General features: G+C 39.8%; 1 protein-coding gene across 2 annotated transcripts; it reads left to right on the plus strand.

Moving 5' to 3' along the window:
- Positions 1-1411: 1411 nt before the first annotated feature.
- Positions 1412-9902, plus strand: LOC111338534 (osmotic avoidance abnormal protein 3). Of its 2 annotated transcripts, none has more exons than XM_088753286.1 (5): positions 1412-1756; positions 2529-3420; positions 4304-4541; positions 4641-4972; positions 7630-9902. In XM_088753286.1, the coding sequence occupies exons 2-5, from the start codon at positions 2533-2535 to the stop codon at positions 8788-8790; spliced, it is 2619 nt and encodes an 872-aa protein (XP_088609412.1). In that variant the 5' UTR covers positions 1412-1756; positions 2529-2532; the 3' UTR covers positions 8791-9902. The 2 variants fall into 2 exon arrangements, with proteins under 2 accessions (XP_088609412.1, XP_088609413.1); XM_088753287.1 differs by having other exon boundaries at positions 1412-1731.
- Positions 9903-16803: the final 6901 nt, after the last annotated feature.

The raw sequence follows: 16803 nt of genomic DNA on the forward strand, positions 1-16803 counted from the left end.
ACAGGCCTCGTCAATACTAAAACCGAATTACCAGAGATACTGGTTTATCTTGATTACTTCAAATATAAGCCTATAAAACACTTTGAAATACTGACTATCGCAGTTCAAAGAATAAGAAATGTCGCGTTCTGATGCAGTTTAATTATTCATACGTTTCTTGTTTGACAAATCGTGCCAGCAAGACCGACAGCGCTTACGGTAGTTTCATTCTGTTTCACGCCAGAGTCTTGGCGTGTTCTTCTATTTTCAAAGCATGATAACATTAGCCAAGCCTTCCAAAATAGTGCATAGATTTCACAGTTGTTAACGTTGGCAAGTAAGTTCGAGTCAGGTAACGCCCCCTTAAAAAAAAACAACAACAACAAAGACACGTATTTGAAAATTCCTTCCAAAGATGACTAAGTGTTTGTCTTTTCTTGTTACGTTTGTTATCACTGATATATATATTTTTTGCTATCTTTTGTCTGGGCTTTGTTATCTTTTCGATTTCGAAATCCTTTGTGTCAGGCATTTCCGCGACTTTCAGTTTCTAAGTAGAAATTTAGAGCGAGTATTTTCTTTTCTTCAAAGCTTTCAATATTAATTCTCTTAATTGTCTGCAATCAATATCCAGTAACTTAAGCCCTTATAATTTGGCCATAACTCAAACAAATTATTACCAAGACTGATGTTTCTTTTTCTTCTTTAGTTTCTGTCCAATTATGAACGGATAATGCAAGGAGAACTTACGTACTGGTCACCCCTGCATTGAAAAGGTTAAAAAATTTAAGGGGTAAAACAATATTTCAGATTAATTTGCACTTCTTCTGAAGGAGGTAATTCACCTTTCCGCTTGTCATGGCAATCCAGTGATATCGCTGTGTTAATAACGAGTCTTTTACTTTCTCTTAACCTCTCGCCTTGACTTTTTCTTTAACATAAGAACAGATTTACAAAGCAAGTCACTCCTTATAATCAAAAAGTTGATAGTTATAATAATAATAATACGAAAAGAATTATGACTCTAATAAATGGCTTGACTGTACTGGTTGTATCAAAGGGGTGGTTATATGGTAGGCTTAACCTCCGATTATAATAAACAATGATCAGATTATTTTTTTTTAATATTACGAGGAGCTTATAATTTAGCCAAAACTGTTGGGTTCTGGTAATTTACAAAAGCCTTAGAATTCAAAAGACCTTACCATTTCAAGTTGTACATGAGAGGTAAGCGATAACGTGGAAAGAATTTCATCTCAATATTAAATTTGAATATTTTGAAATTTTTATTTTGCACGAATTTTTAAGGGCAGGATGCTGCCCATGCCCGCGCCCGAGAACTGGAAAGAGCAGTACTTTGCACGTGTTGCTTACCTACGATAAGAACTCTGGGAGAACGGTTGCCATGGTAGTATCTAATACAAGCTTACTCCAAATTAGGTTAAAAACGTCATTATTGAGGAAGATGGAGGTCACAGACGAAGAAAAAACTTAAAGTTCAGCTGTGATATGCTGACATTTCCCCATCGACCGCTTTTGTAAGATCAGTGTTGTAAACATACAGCCAAATTATGAATATGTAATGATTTAAACCAAGATCGGTCGTTTGTTTTGCTTGCAATGTTTTCCCTAAAATAGTAATGCGCGTAGCATGATGAGGTCAGATCGAAGGTGATTTCTTCAGCTATTTTACGGGTTTAGCCCTTAGCGTGGAGGCACAACCGAAAGCAAATTCCTGGAAAACTCTAAGAGGTGACGCAGCTGATTTTTATTAGAGGTAAGATGAATGAAGCCCTAACTTTAGAGAAAGTCTTACCACCTTAATTAATATTTCCGTGTCGTTAATTTTGTCCACGGTTTCCATGTTATCCGTGTTTTCATGCTTTATGTAATCTCGTAATTTTCTTGGTCAGTTTTTTTTAACCCTTCGATGCAAAGTGAACTTTTGAACTATTGAATTCGTGGGCGCAATGTTTTTCGTGAATCAAAGGAATTGATACCAATTTTTGCTGCAAACCAAACGGCATGAACTTACAGAAATAAGCTTTATACTAATTTTCATTGAAGGTCAAGCTAAATTATGTATTATTTTCGACATAGATTGAGGTTTAGATATCGCAGTACGGATGAATGAAGGGCTTTTACGTGACGTTACTATAATTAAATGTCTTAGGTAAATGTGCGAAGTTTTATTACCTGAAGTACTAAGCGTTTAGTAGAAATGTTCTGGCTAGAGCCTGGTTAGTTTCTTGCCCATGCTGAATGGCGATAAAGCACGTTAAAAGTTTATTTTTGTATCGAGAACTTGGGTTTTCTGCTTGCTGACAGAAATAGTTTATTAACCATACAGCTGTTCCATGGAAATTTTGCAAATCCAACACAAGAAAAAATGGAAATCAACCCAGGGCTGCGTTTGAAAAATATTTATTCAACAGCAAAGAAAATTTTGAACCACAACATTTATATCCTCGATGGTACAATGTAATTACACAATGTACTTTCTTTGGCTTATTTAACAAAATTTCTTATCTTATTTCTTATTCCGCAAGAATCATGGCTGAAGCAGTCAAGGTAATTGTTCGTTGTCGCCCTCTCAACCAACGCGAGAAGGACTTGGATTGTGAGGTTGTAGTCCAGATGGATTCCTCTACTGGGCAGTGTGCTTTAAACAAACCTGGAGATAAGACACAGCCACCGAAATCTTTTACATTTGACGGTGCATATTATATAGACTCTACTACTGAGACCATATACAATGATATCTGTTTCCCGCTGGTCGATGGAGTATTAGAGGGATATAATGGCACCGTATTTGCCTATGGTCAGACAGGATGTGGGAAGTCGTTTAGTATGCAAGGTATAACTGACCCTCCCACTCAAAGAGGTATAATTCCACGTGCATTTGAACACATTTTTGATAGCATTCAAGTTGCAGAGAATACCAAGTTCTTAGTTCATGCCTCTTATTTGGAGATCTACAATGAAGAAATCAGAGATCTTCTTGGAAAGGACCATAAAACAAAGCTGGAACTTAAGGAACATCCAGATAGAGGGGTCTATGTCAAGGATCTTACCATGAACCCTGTGAATAGTGTGCCTGAAATGGAGAAGGTTATGGATCTTGGAAGTAAGAATCGTTCTGTAGGTGCTACACTAATGAATGCTGACTCGTCAAGATCCCATTCGATTTTCACAATAAACATAGAGATTATGGAGACTGCTGATGAGAAGGGAGACCACATTAGAGCTGGTAAACTCAACCTTGTTGACTTAGCCGGGAGCGAGAGACAATCTAAAACTGGTGCTACAGGAGACCGGCTAAAGGAAGCCACAAAGATTAATCTATCATTATCGGCTTTGGGAAACGTCATATCTGCTTTGGTTGATGGAAAGTCAAAGCACATTCCCTATCGCGATTCCAAGTTAACCAGACTGCTTCAGGTAAGCCTATTTTGATTTCTACAGGTCCAAGGACAGTATTTATCCTCTGAGCAGAGTTCTTTTGTTCTTAAAAGACATGGGAAAGCTGCACAGTCCTCATTATTTTGAGGGAAAGTCTAGGGCAACTTTTCTTTTGCATGCTAAATAGCACACATGTTCCTCAGTATATTCCTATTTCTGGGGTATAAAGTGAGAATATTGTCAATTCTACTTGATAGGTGGTCTCATTTACATTTGGTGGTAATCTCCAGCTGGCTGGAGAATCAAGTGTACTGCACATGAATACATCACTATTTTAATAACTATGGGTCGGGCCTAACCCTTTAACTCCTAGATGTGATCAACATGTAAATTCTCTCTTTAATATCTCTACATTATCCAGCACACGGGCAATGAGAATACTCAAATTGATCAAGCAAAAACTCTTGTCTTACTCTAGCACCAAATTCTCATAACTCATTTATAAGGAAATGTGAAGCAGCTACACTGAGGGGTATTTAACAATTCGATTGTGGGAGTTACTGGATTAACCAGGGATCTCTTGATATTTGGTCTACTAAGCTACAGTGTCTCCTGCAACATTCATTAACTTCTAAAAGTGACCAGTGTCTAATTTCTCCGAACAATATCACCCCTCAGTCAAACATTAAGGTCATGAGAATATAGTAAATTATCATTTACTACAGAAGCTCTTGATTGTTTAACAAATTCTCCTTTTCAGCACCTTAGGAAATGTATAGAGAACAGTATGAAGATCAAGAATATTCATACGGATGTTAGTGTTTAAAGAGTTAAACAATTAAAATTCCTTTGTGCAAGGTCAGTTCATGATTGATCAAACTTAATGGAAGCATTGATATAGAATATGTTGTGACTTTTTTAGGATTCCTTGGGTGGAAACACTAAGACATTGATGGTTGCATGTCTGAGTCCTGCTGACAACAACTACGATGAAACTCTGAGTACTTTACGCTATGCAAATCGAGCAAAGAATATTAAGAATAAACCCAAGATCAATGAAGATCCAAAAGATGCACTTCTAAGGGAATACCAGGAGGAAATCCAGAAACTTAAAGCAATGTTGATGGGGCAGATGGAAATTCCAACAGATTTTGCAACAGGTAGGGAAAATATTTAAATTTTACTTTGACTGTTGCAATAGCAGTTTATATCTGTATGATGCAGGTCTAAAATTTTATACTTTTGTGTATGAACTTCAGCTGGAGCCCAGCCCTCTGTTCCTGCTCATCCTATAGCTGCCCCACCACAGGATCACACTGTCATTGTGGCCAGGGAAACTGAAAATCTCAGGCAAGAGTATGAGGCAAAGCTGGCTAAGATGAAATCATCTTATGAAGCAGAACTTATGTCCAAACAGAAGCTCCAAGAAGAAATAGAACAGCTACAAAATGATTACAACAGAAAGGTACACAATGTTGAAGAACAGTACAGTGGCAGGACTGCTTTGACAACAGTCACCCCAGTAGGGGTGGGGACAGGTGACCTGCCAGAAGAGAGTGCTATCAGTATGATTGCCTTGGCAAATGAGACAGTGAGTACTTAAAGTCACTTATGAGGGCTACTACACAGTGGGGCAGGTGTAGTTTGGTTTTAAATGTTGATGTAAATGTAAGTTACATCCTGATTAATGGCATCGTCTTAAGAGTCTGGTTGGTGGGACAAATTTTATCCTTTGTTCCTGCAATGAGTTTTTGCCAGATAGTGTGCAAAGATCTCAGCCTTGTGATAGCTAGAGTAGAGTAGATTTTACTGGAAAACAACATTGCAGCCCGAAAGCTGAATTACATTGAATTTACAATGAATTTGCAACAACAACAACAGGTTTTATTACCAAGAATAACATTTAAACTTAATTCGCAATATAATATAGTAATACAGGAGAGGTAACACTTACTCGGAATAACTAAAAAGCTAATCAAGCTGAGTAAATCAATTTATAAACATAAATTTAAAAGAATTTTGAAAAATATGAAATGTACTTCAATCTAAAAAAAAAATGTTTATGTATACTCCTGGTATATAAGTTATAGTTTGGAAAAGTGTTAGGAACATAAAATGGTAGCCGTTTTTGAAGAAAAACTTAATCAAAGTATTTAATGGCATTGGTCATCATAAGAACTAGACTGGTACAGTTTGGTTTTACAGACAGTTAGGTACAGTGTGAATTTGTGAGTGCGCCTTGTGTCTGTTTACCTTTCCTCGTGCTCCATCCTCACAAATGTTTTGTCTGTTGATATGTCTGTCTGTCTGTTTACAGTATGTTTATTTGAATTTCAATCTCTGTTTGTATGTCTTTGCTGCTATATCTCTCTGTCAATCATTTGGCTCTATGTCAATCCATACTTTTTCAGTCTGTCTCACATTTCTAATTTAATTAATTTATTGGCTTCGCTGCCAGGCAGGAACCCTGCAACAGCTTGTGCCAGTTACTGTAGGCCTTGTAAATTCCCCACCCAATACACCCCAGGGGAGGACATCCATCACACAGTAATCTCTTGCATAGGAAATTAGCATCTCCTACCCCAACCCTGCAGGAGACGGAGCCTACGGTTTATTTGTTCTTATCCAAGAAGACTAGAATATCTATCCATTTCTTGATATTATAGAAAGACCGGCTGGGGTTTGAACCCGGGACCTCCTGCACAACGCAATCTGACGCTTGAACCAATTGAGCTAACGGGGGGGGGGGGGCGGTTCTGTCCTCTCTGTGTCTGTTAGTCTGTCTTTTTGTCTGTCTGTCTGTCTGTCTGTACTCTCTCTGTCTGTCTGTCAGTACTCTCTCTGTCTGTCTGTCTGTCAGTACTCTCTCTGTCTGTCTGTCTGTCAGTACTCTCTCTGTCTGTCTGTACTCTCTCTGGCTGTCTGTACTCTGTCTGTCTGTACTCTGTCTGTCTGTACTCTGTCTGTCTGTACTCTCTCTGTCTGTCAGTATTCTCTCTGTCTGTCTGTCTGTACTCTTTCTGGCTGTCTCTCAGTACTCTCTCTGGCTTTGTGTCAGTACTCTCTCTGTCTGTCTGTACTCTGTCTGTCTGTACTCTCTCTGTCTGTCAGTACTTTCTCTGTCTGTCAGTACTCTCTCTGTCTGAACTCTTTCTGGCTGTCTGTCAGTACTCTCTCTGTCGGTCAGCACTCTCTGTCTGTGTGTACTCTCTCTGTCTGTCTGTACTCTCTCTGTCTGTTTATACTCTTTTTGGCTGTCTGTCAGTACTCTCTCTGTCTGTCTGTACTCTCTCTGTCTGTCTGTACTCTCTCTGTCTGTTTATACTCTTTTTGGCTGTCTGTCAGTACTCTCTCTGTCTGTCTGTACTCTCTCTGTCTGTCTGTACTCTCTCTGTCGGTCAGCACTCTCTGTCTGTGTGTACTCTCTCTGTCTGTCTGTACTCTCTCTGTCTGTTTATACTCTTTGGCTGTCTGTCAGTACTCTCTCTGTCTGTCTGTACTCTCTCTGTCTGTCTGTACTCTCTCTGTCGGTCAGCACTCTCTGTCTGTGTGTACTCTCTCTGTCTGTCTGTACTCTCTCTGTCTGTTTATACTCTTTTTGGCTGTCTGTCAGTACTCTCTCTGTCTGTCTGTACTCTCTCTGTCTGTCTGTACTCTCTCTGTCTGTCTGTACTCTCTCTGACTGTCTGTCAGTACTCTCTCTGTCTGGCTGTCTGTCAGTACTCTCTCTGTCTGTCAGTACTCTCTCTGTCTGTCTGCACTCTCTCTGGCTGTCTGTCAGTACTGTCTCTGTCCGTCTGTCTGTCAGTACTCTCTCTGTCCATCTGTCTGTCAGTACTCTCTCTGTCCGTCTGTCTGTCAGTACTCTCTCTGTCCGCCAGTACTCTTTCTGTCTGTCAGTACTCTCTCTGTCTGGCTGTCTGTCAGTACTCTCTCTGTCTGTCTGCACTCTTTCTGGCTGCCTGTCAGTACTCTCTCTGTCTGTCTGTACTCTGTCTGTCAGTACTCTCTCCGGCTGTCTGTCAGTACTCTCTCTGTCTGTCTGTCTGTCTGTCTGTTTGATGGTTGTTGTTAGTCTGTCTGTCCATCTGTCTGACTGTTAATTCTCAGTGACTGTGTATTCTGTGTCCCCACGACCTCCCAGTGTCTTCAGTGTATCTTTCTCTTTTCAACGCGCGTTTTATGATGACAGGCTAGGCGCGAACATAAGAGTTCAATTAACTTTTTATTCCCATTGAATCTTAACAGGATCAGCGACCAAACGCAAGATTAGATGTGATAACAGGACCTTTACAAGGCATGCAAGATTCAGGCCATGATCAGAGTAGTCAGAGTGCATTTCAGGTGGTTCAAGACAAGGCTTTTAAGGGTGTCCAGGGGGTGAAAAGCCTTATACCAGGACTTGAAGACTTACGGTTTTTAAGTCAGGGCCTTCCAAACGATGCACTGGTCAAAAGACTGCAAGAACTTCAAGAGAAATTTGTGGGTGGCGAGAAAAAAAATGACCAGAAGTTAAAAGAGAAGAGAAAGGCAAGGAAAAACTATGCTCTGTCACAAAGAGAAAAACTTGCCAAGGCAGCCAAGAAGATGGAAGATGATGGAATAATGGTTAAAGTTTACGATAATTTACAGGATGAAATAAAAGGCAAGAACAATGTCATCAATGAGATGGAAGGGAAATTAAAGTCTGCGCAGTCAGAGATCGACGATCTGCAAACAGAATTCGAACGCGATCGTGAAGATTACTTGGAAACGATTCGTAAACAGGAGCAAATGATAAAGCTTCAGCAACAAATTTTAGATAAGATACAGCCATGCATTCGCCGTGACTGTAATTATTATAACATTGACAAGATGCGCGCGGAGAGCTCGTGGAGCGACGAATTAGGAAAATGGAACATCCCTGAACTTGTCATTACGAAGACGACTCTTCCAACCCCAGGGATTATGCCGGGTGCGGGTACCCCCGCCCGAGGCCGGAAGTCCCCCATTAATAGACCCCAGATGAACAGTCAAAGCCAACCTGTTAATGGACACATGGGGGGGTATCCTGAGGAGCCAAGCGAAGATCTCTTTCTGAAACATCTCTCGCGGAGCTCTCATGAAGATTACGCATCGAGTTATTTTAAACCCAAGAGAGCTGGCCGCCTTTTGGCTGAGAACAACCGGTTTGAACGATTCGACAGACGAGAGTCACCACCCTCAGGGGGATCCCGCCCTCCGCTCGGATTCCTAGGGGCTGGAGGATCAAGCGGAAACTTAACCAGTGGGGCATCCCAGGGAAGTGTGGGCGGGATGCCCGCTATGGGAAGACCGGTCAGACTTGAATCACTGCACATGCCTGGAGAAAAGGAGAAAAAGAAAAAGAAGAATAAGAACGTAGACGAGAAAAGAAAGGAAGATTGGTGATTGAACTACTTGGCGTACTATTCAAATTGTAAAGCTTCAAATGTAATCCCCGTTTTAGGGGCAAATAGTCATTTTTGTTTGATCTACAATTTGATTCCATGTAGTTCCCCAACAGAACTTTTACATCCGGCAAAGGTTTAAAAGTTTGACCAAACATCTCTGAATATTTTTGGGCGATCTCAACTATTTCTTTGTTAGAGTGTCAGGCAAACAGCATTAAGTAGAGTTGAGGAGAGACTTCGATAGAGAGACAAAAACACGCGCGTGACAGCTAACGTTAGACATAAATAGAGCTAGGCTTCAGGTCTGTAACGGTGACATGCTTTTGTTCAAAAGCGTTCGAGGTAGCTCTCACAGAATTGACCATCTAAGTAAGTGACCATAGTACTCATTTCTATTTTTTAAAGTGTTCGCAGTTAGATAATGCGCACTGACTCTACTTTTAGACCGATCGAGGGTCAGTCTCGAAAAGCTTTCAAATTTACTTTAGGTAGTAATTTCATTCAGCAGTAGCTGTACTTGTAAATGAGCTATATTAGTCAAGTTTCTTATTGATATTTGGACAAGAAATTTTAGGAGAAAGTTTACGTTTACTAAACCTTGAAACTTCAGCCTGAATTCTGAGAAATTGCAAACTCTATGAAATCTTAGTAGTTTTCTATCGTCATGGCGACTCTTACGTAATTGCGTGATGCGATTGGGATATTTACCAAGACTTTCTTCACGTGACCATGAAAGCTCATTTTCCGTGAAAGCGATATTCAGGTCAAAGGTTCACACTTTTCCGCATTTATTTCTGAGAACACGTTGCGGAGATACACGTACAAAATAGCATAGATGCTGTAAATAAAAATCGGTCTGTACATTAACCAGCTGTACAGTATGTACTTTATGTATAATATGAGCTGTTACATAGAGAAATGGGAATGGTTTCTGTGACTTAATGTATACTGAATTTTCAACCGATTGTCTGGCCCTAAACTCAACCGTGCGCCAAAGATTTTCATTGTCTATATCATGTGTGCATTTCTCCGTTTCTAGGGAAAAGGCTTTGCATGAATTGGTTTGTAGTTCTGCGTATTTCGCAAATAAAGACAAAGTGTGGAAGTGGATACCTTCTTTGAGGATATGTGTTTTTTTTTCTTAACCCTTTGAATTCGAAAAAGACCATATTTTTTCAGTTATAATTTGGCGATACAAACTTAACCTCACTTTGTTGGTCCTTATATGGAGTATCCGTTACAATATTTGCGGTTTTCAGACACCATTGGCTCAGAATTTAGTAAAGCGTTCATGTTAGGTCCATATCGTGTCCCAATAACTAATACCAATTAATACTAAGTATTATAAAATTAATGTATGTTGAACGATATGCCCTAGCTAACATTGTTCCCTTCATCTTCTTTAGTTACCTTTGTTCTACCTCATTATCCCTCGTCTTCCCTTGATTAACCATCATCTACCGCGTTCACCCTCATCTACCCTTGATTAACCATGTTTTTCCGCGTTCACCCTCATCTACCCTAAGCAACCCATGTTCTACCCCGTTTACCCCCATCTACCCTAGGCTAGCCATGTTGTACCCCTTTCACCCTCATCTACCCTAGGTAATCCACGTTCTACCCCGTTTACCCCCATTTACAGTTGGTTAACCATGTTCTACCACGTTCATCCTCATCTACCCTAAGTAACCCATGTTCTACTACGTTTACCCCGATCTGCCCTAGGTAACCAATGTTCTACCGCGTTAGCCCTCATCTACCCTAGGTAACCCACTTTCTACGCCGTTTACCCCATCTACCCTAGGTAACCAATGTTCTACCGCGTTAACCCTCATCCGCCCTAGGTAACTCACGTTCTACCCCGTTTACCCCCATCTACCCTAGGTAACCAATGTTCTACCGCGTTAGCCCTCATCTACCCTAGGTAACCCACGTTCTACGCCGTTTACCCCATCTACCCTAGGTAACCAATGTTCTACCGCGCTATCTACTGCGAGGATCGTGCATCATATGTATGTTTGGTTTTCTTGAATGAAATTTCGTCTTTGTTTTTCAGCTTGTATCATTCTCGCCTTTACCATGTTCTCCATCTTTTGTCGTTGGACTCGCTGCTTCAGATTCCATCTGTTCACGGAGTCTTATTTCCTCCTGTTTTTCCTGCAGCATTTCCATCTATTTACAAGAAAAAGTTCAGGTCAGACAGCCTAACCCTAACCCTAACCTACCCATGTTTCACGTGTGTGTTCACAAACTGTAACTGAACAGTTTTGGCTGTTTCTATAGTTAACTTGGTCATAAAAAATTGGAATTATTAAAGATTTTTCCTGACTAAGTCAATCAAACACAGCTGGGAAGCGCTGTAACTGTTATTTTTAGGCATTCAAGGTCTTATGTACAAATATTTATATATATTTATCGCTTACTAATCCAAGTTAGGTCCTTCCATGAAATGAACAAGCTGCAGCCTCCATCTGGTGCAAAATATGCTCAAATATATTGGTCATCAGAAATTGTGTAACAGCAGGCGTTAGCAAAACTTAAGGAAAGTTTTGAGACGCTAGGAAAAAATAACCAATGTTATTCTCTTGCCTGAAAATGCCTTTGCACAACTTATAATTTTCACCGCGTTCGATTTCGGACCTTTTACTCAGCAGCTTTTTAAATGTATCACAGAGATACGAAAATATCAGTGGAGTAATTAGAGTTGGTTTTGTTAGAATTCTATCTCAGGAATATCGAAACTCTAATACATTCACAGAAACTGATGCTGGGAAAACAATGGACGTATTTTGACAAAGTTCGTCTGAATTCTTTTTATTGTAAAGCACTGAATGAGACATATGTATGTAATACCTCCTTACAACCGGCTCGTTCAGATACCTCACGGTTGTAATGGAGGATATTCCGATTGTTTCAGCCTCTAACTGACCAATTGCTTGATCAAGTACAGTTTCTGATCTGCTTAGTCCTGTAGAGTCTCGAAATGCCCTGCTACATGTTAAGGACACTAGTCAGAAGGCTCATTTTTAAATTGATTTTTTGATTAGTTCACTCATTTCAGCATGATCTTAGATACTTAGTTATTACAATTGTTGTGAGATAGAATTGGAAGTTGTTATTTTGAGAATTTTCCAGTTAAGCCTTTTGTTTCGTTAAGCCTTGCCTTTTACGCCTACGTGTTGTTTTGCTAGATTTATAGACCACTTTCATAAATGGCTGCCGGATTAATATTCTTTTGTTTAAATTTAAATTAGCCCTTCTGGCCTCGCTTGAGATAATGTATTCTTTTGAATTTTGTACTGGAGAACGAGGCCAGAAGGGCTAATTTAAATTTAGACAAAAGAATATTAATCCGGCAGCCATTTATGAAAGTGGTCTATAGTTTAGATCTTTTATTTTTAGTGTATGCTCGAACTTGGCTCAGTTCGCGGATTTCCTTCCTACCGTGCTTGACATTTTAATCGCTTGGTATGGTTGAGAATAATTAGTTTCATAGGTGGTCATGTTTGGGTTGGTAAAACTGACCCTGAGTTTTACCCACACCGAAGATCCTGTTTGTGCGCGCGATTCTCGTGCGCAGCTCGATCATTGGCGTTTGATTGGTTCTTTGGTGCTCGCCAAGTACTTCGGAGCGAGTCACCCAATTTCCCCCTTTGCAAAACAACGGATACACTATGGAAACTCCCACGGTCAGCTAACCCAGACATGTCTGCGATTTTTGTATTGAATACGTGGGCACTCCTCGCTAAAAAGTAGTTGTAGGAGAAGAAAAGACCTGAAGCGTTGTAGTAGGAAACAATAATAAGAGAAGAGTCCAGAGTCTTGGTACTTCCCGTTAAAAGTCAAGCGAGTTGCTAACCCCCCAACGCGATGTATATCTGCTTTTCTGTATCTCTATTGGTTTTGTAATCAGACCTTTCAACGTCACTACGCGCATAAAAAAGGCGAGTTTAGCGTCTCTTTAATCAGTTCTTCGTAAGTTTTTGAGCAGTCTTGGTATACTTTCGCCCGTTTGTTTTTTTAACCATTGGCACAAGCAGAACCGTTATATCAGTACCTTTGCAACTTTGTTTAATTCTGGTCTGGTTTTTTCAGTGTTGGGCGACAATGCACGAAGAGATATTATAGAAAAATTCATTGCCTGACGAGTGAATTCCACGTTAAATTTCAAGCGAAAAACCGATAGCGCACGAATCGCGAAGCGATGAGTGCGATATCGGTTTTTCAAGTGAAATTTAACGTGGAATTCACGAGTCAGGTAGTGAATTTTTCTTAAATCGCATAACTGAATAAAAATAAGGAAACAAGAAATTAAAACGGCAATGTTATTGTTTGTTTTCATTCCGTACGCGCGCCCTTAAGAAAGCCATTTTAAAGTCAACTGTCAGAACTGTCATTGTTAAGGGAATGGAAAGCAAGGTAAGTCGCTCACATTTGAACCGTCGACAATTTTAATTGTACCTCGTGAATTTTTCTTGAATCACATAGCAAAAGCCACCAAATCACTGGGCGAAACCAGACGTTTTGTATTTTTGTGCGCCACGCCAGTGCGCAAACGAGGGAAACCCTTTCAAACTCAGGTGTCAATATCTAGCGAATAGAGGGAACAAGATATTTTTCGAATGAAAACCACTTTTATTTCAAACTCGTGAAGAAAGCAGTGCCTCACATTTTACAATCTTCAGCAGAAAAACTAAAAGTACACAATACGGAGTTATTTAAGGCAGAGATTTGCCTGCTACCACTCAACTTGGCAAAATGTGGCGCCGACAATCAACAACTGAATGGTCAAATCCTCAAGCGACATGAAAATTTCAAGCGTTCCGCTATCAAAGCAAGATCTACAAACAACCGGTAAGTGCTTTACAGTTATAAAAAAAAGTGTATTCAAAATATAATGATTAAGACTGGAATTTCTCGGTAAACTCTGACGAAAAACAGTTCAGTTAAAAATCACAATTTTAACTGTTTTTCTTTCATTGCAGGAAGTCGCTCGTTGGTGTCAATGCTGGTCTGAAAGTTTATGGAAATATTTACTGGAGAATTATTGAAAGTTACTCCTGTAAACATTCCGCCAACTGCTCCTGCCATCAGGTAACTAGAACGACTGGCATTGCTGTCAAGGTCACTAGTAGCTGCTTTGTTGCTTGGCGTGGCTGAGCTATTGAGAACAATCTCCCGCAAAGCATGACTTGAATAGCCGTTGGTAGTTGTCGTGCTTGGCGTGGGTTGAAACTGGCCAACTTTTTCGACATTCGTCCCTGTTTTTCCAGAGGATTATGGCTGTAGCTGGATATGGATTCCGGATTGGAGTGGCCAGTGAGCTCTGATATCTCCACTGGGTCGAAATCATCATGGAGTGCTTGGATGACTGTTCAGCGACCACTCGAATCTGTGAATTTGCCGTCTAGTGTTTTTTGAAACCATGTTGTATCTAAAAGAGGCCAGTTCGTCGTCTGTATAGGCTACAATGGTTTGGATTTCCGGAAAAGATGCTTGACCTTTTTCGGCATTGATACCTGTTTTGGTTTTCTTTCGTAACGCTTGTTTGGTTTTCCCCGGCAAGAACTGTTGTTTGGCTTTCTTCCCTCGTCTCTGGCATTTTGATTTTTTTTTCTATGCGTTTTCTCGTACTTTTGAGCGTGAGTGGTTTCCTCCAATTTTCTAAAAATTTGAATTTCAATTCAAAATTTGGAAGACATTCGTTTTCTATAAATTTGTTCATATTTGTTCATATTTTCGTAGCACTAGTTGTATTACGTTTTTACGTTCGCAACAATAATTTTTGCCCGCGACTCAAATCAGCGATATTGCTTTATTCATTGGTGCGATTCCACGCTAAATACCCTCTCTTCCGGTTGACGTATTGACCAATCAGAGCGCGTGTTTACCTTAAGCTATGCGATTCTCCGTTGTATTGCCGTATTCTCAATTAATTTAAGATTTAAAGGCCAAAATTGCACCAAATGCAAGTGAACGCCCACAATTTAGATAAGAACAATGGGCTGTTAACCAGCCACCAAATTCTTGTATTTTGTTTCGAGACTTTTGTACTGTTTTATTTGCGTTGTTCTTTGTCATTTGAATCTCGTTATTGGCTTTGGGAAACAGCTTTTTATACGCGATTCTTTGATTATGTATTCCACGAAATTTCATAGATTGACAGAACTTCGTTGTATTATTGTTTCAGCTTACGATCCATAGATTGATTGATTGTGAGATTGATTGTGATTTTCATCGATGATTGTGGTCCGTGGTCGATTGCCTTTCAAGAGTAAAGACTCAAACAACAAACATACGAAATACATATATATGAACTGCGGCTATGAAACGTATATGTGCACGATCCTTCGCAGCAAAGCACTATTTAAGCAATAGTGAAAATCAGACCTGAAAAAAATTCAGGCCTGTACGGGATTCGAACCACTGACCTCTGCGATACTAGTGCAGCGCTCTACCAATTGGAAGCAGGCCATCAAATTAATTCGACATAAACCCGTAAGATGATAAATCAAACAACAAACATATGAAATACATATATATGAACTGCGGTTATGAAACGTATATGTGCACGATCCTTCGCAGTAAAGCACTATTTAAGCAATAGTGAAAATTCAAAGAAAATCAGACCTGAATTCAATTTTCTGGTCTGATTTTCACTATTGCTTAAATAGTGCTTTACTGCGAAGGATCGTGCACATATACGTTTCATAACCACAGTTCATATATATGTATTTCATATGTTTGTTGTTTGATTTATCATCTTACGGGTTTATGTCGAATTAATTTGATGGCCTGCTTCCAGTTGGCTTGTTAGCTCAATTGGTAGAGCGCTGCACTAGTATCGCAGAGGTCGGTGGTTCGAATCCCGTACAGGTCTGAATTTTTTTCAGGTCTGATTTTCACTATTGCTTAAATAGTGCTTTACTGCGAAGGATCGTGCACATATAAGAGTAAAGACTCGTGCAAACGGTCAACTTTGGTTTGTTATCTCGATCTGTAAAATAGTCCACAAACGCCTCGTTGACCGCGTCTTAAAGCGACGCCCCGTTTAAACTTGAGAATCTAGATTTGTGGTCGCCGCAAATGCTACACTACAGATGTTACCGATGTGAACATCCATCCGCGTATGAACAACAAGACATGCATGGCTGCGTGTGTTGTTATCAGCTATAACTATGTCATAGGCTGACTGGACATTGGGAATCACTCCAGGAGGGTGTTAATGGCCTTCACGTAAAGTCCAACTAGGTCAGCCAGACCTAATAATAATAATAATAATAATAATAATAATAATAACGGTTTATTCACAGTATATCCACATAAAAAGGTGTGGCTCTTCATCTGTGAAGGCCTACGATACTAAAATTTAATATTAAAACTAATTTATAATGACTAACTAAATTGTAATAGAAACTATACATGAAAGTAAATATGCAGAATATATTAGTTGGTGGTGGTGGTTGTTTCTATATCTTTACAAGGAAGACAAAGCGCGCGCCTTCAAGAACGCCTTGCAGAGCCTGCAGTATTCTTTAAAATCTGTGCAATTCCTTATATTTGCTGGCAATTCGTTAAAAATCATGGCTGCTGAATGCTGAAAGGTGCCCTGTACAAATGGAACATAAAGCCTTGGAGCAACACTGGAACGGAGATGCCTAACGGGTTTAACGACTAGCAAATTTAAATGGGAGGGCCAGTTACCAGAATACAGTGCTTTAAAAATAGTCTTTGGTAGCGAGTAGTCCCTTAGCTCCAGGATAGGTAGCCAGCCAAGATCCAAAATGGTAGATATACTGTTTACATATTTACAAGTGATGAAACTAGCTATAGCGAACTGGAGCCTTTGTAGTCTAGCTGAGAGGAACTTCGGTAGTGGATAAAAAACAATGTCACAGTAGCTTATTTTAGACAGAATTAATGTTTCTACCAAATGTTTCCGTAGTTTAAAATTAGTAAAGTTCGTTATTTTTCTTAAGGTTCTCAGAGTCGTATAACAAGATTTAAGAAT

Source organism: Stylophora pistillata, chromosome 3, assembly GCF_964205215.1.
Source record: "Stylophora pistillata chromosome 3, jaStyPist1.2, whole genome shotgun sequence".
NCBI lineage: Eukaryota > Metazoa > Cnidaria > Anthozoa > Scleractinia > Pocilloporidae > Stylophora > Stylophora pistillata.

Excerpts from the sequence above, each read along its gene's own strand:
- LOC111338534 (XM_088753286.1), top strand. The coding sequence starts at position 2,533 with ATGGCTGAAGCAGTCAAGGTAATTGTTCGTTGTCGCCCTCTCAACCAA. Across the intron at positions 3,421-4,303 it reads AGTTAACCAGACTGCTTCAG|GATTCCTTGGGTGGAAACAC; the intron begins GTAAGCCTATTT and ends TGACTTTTTTAG. Across the intron at positions 4,973-7,629 it reads TTGCCTTGGCAAATGAGACA|GATCAGCGACCAAACGCAAG; the intron begins GTGAGTACTTAA and ends GAATCTTAACAG.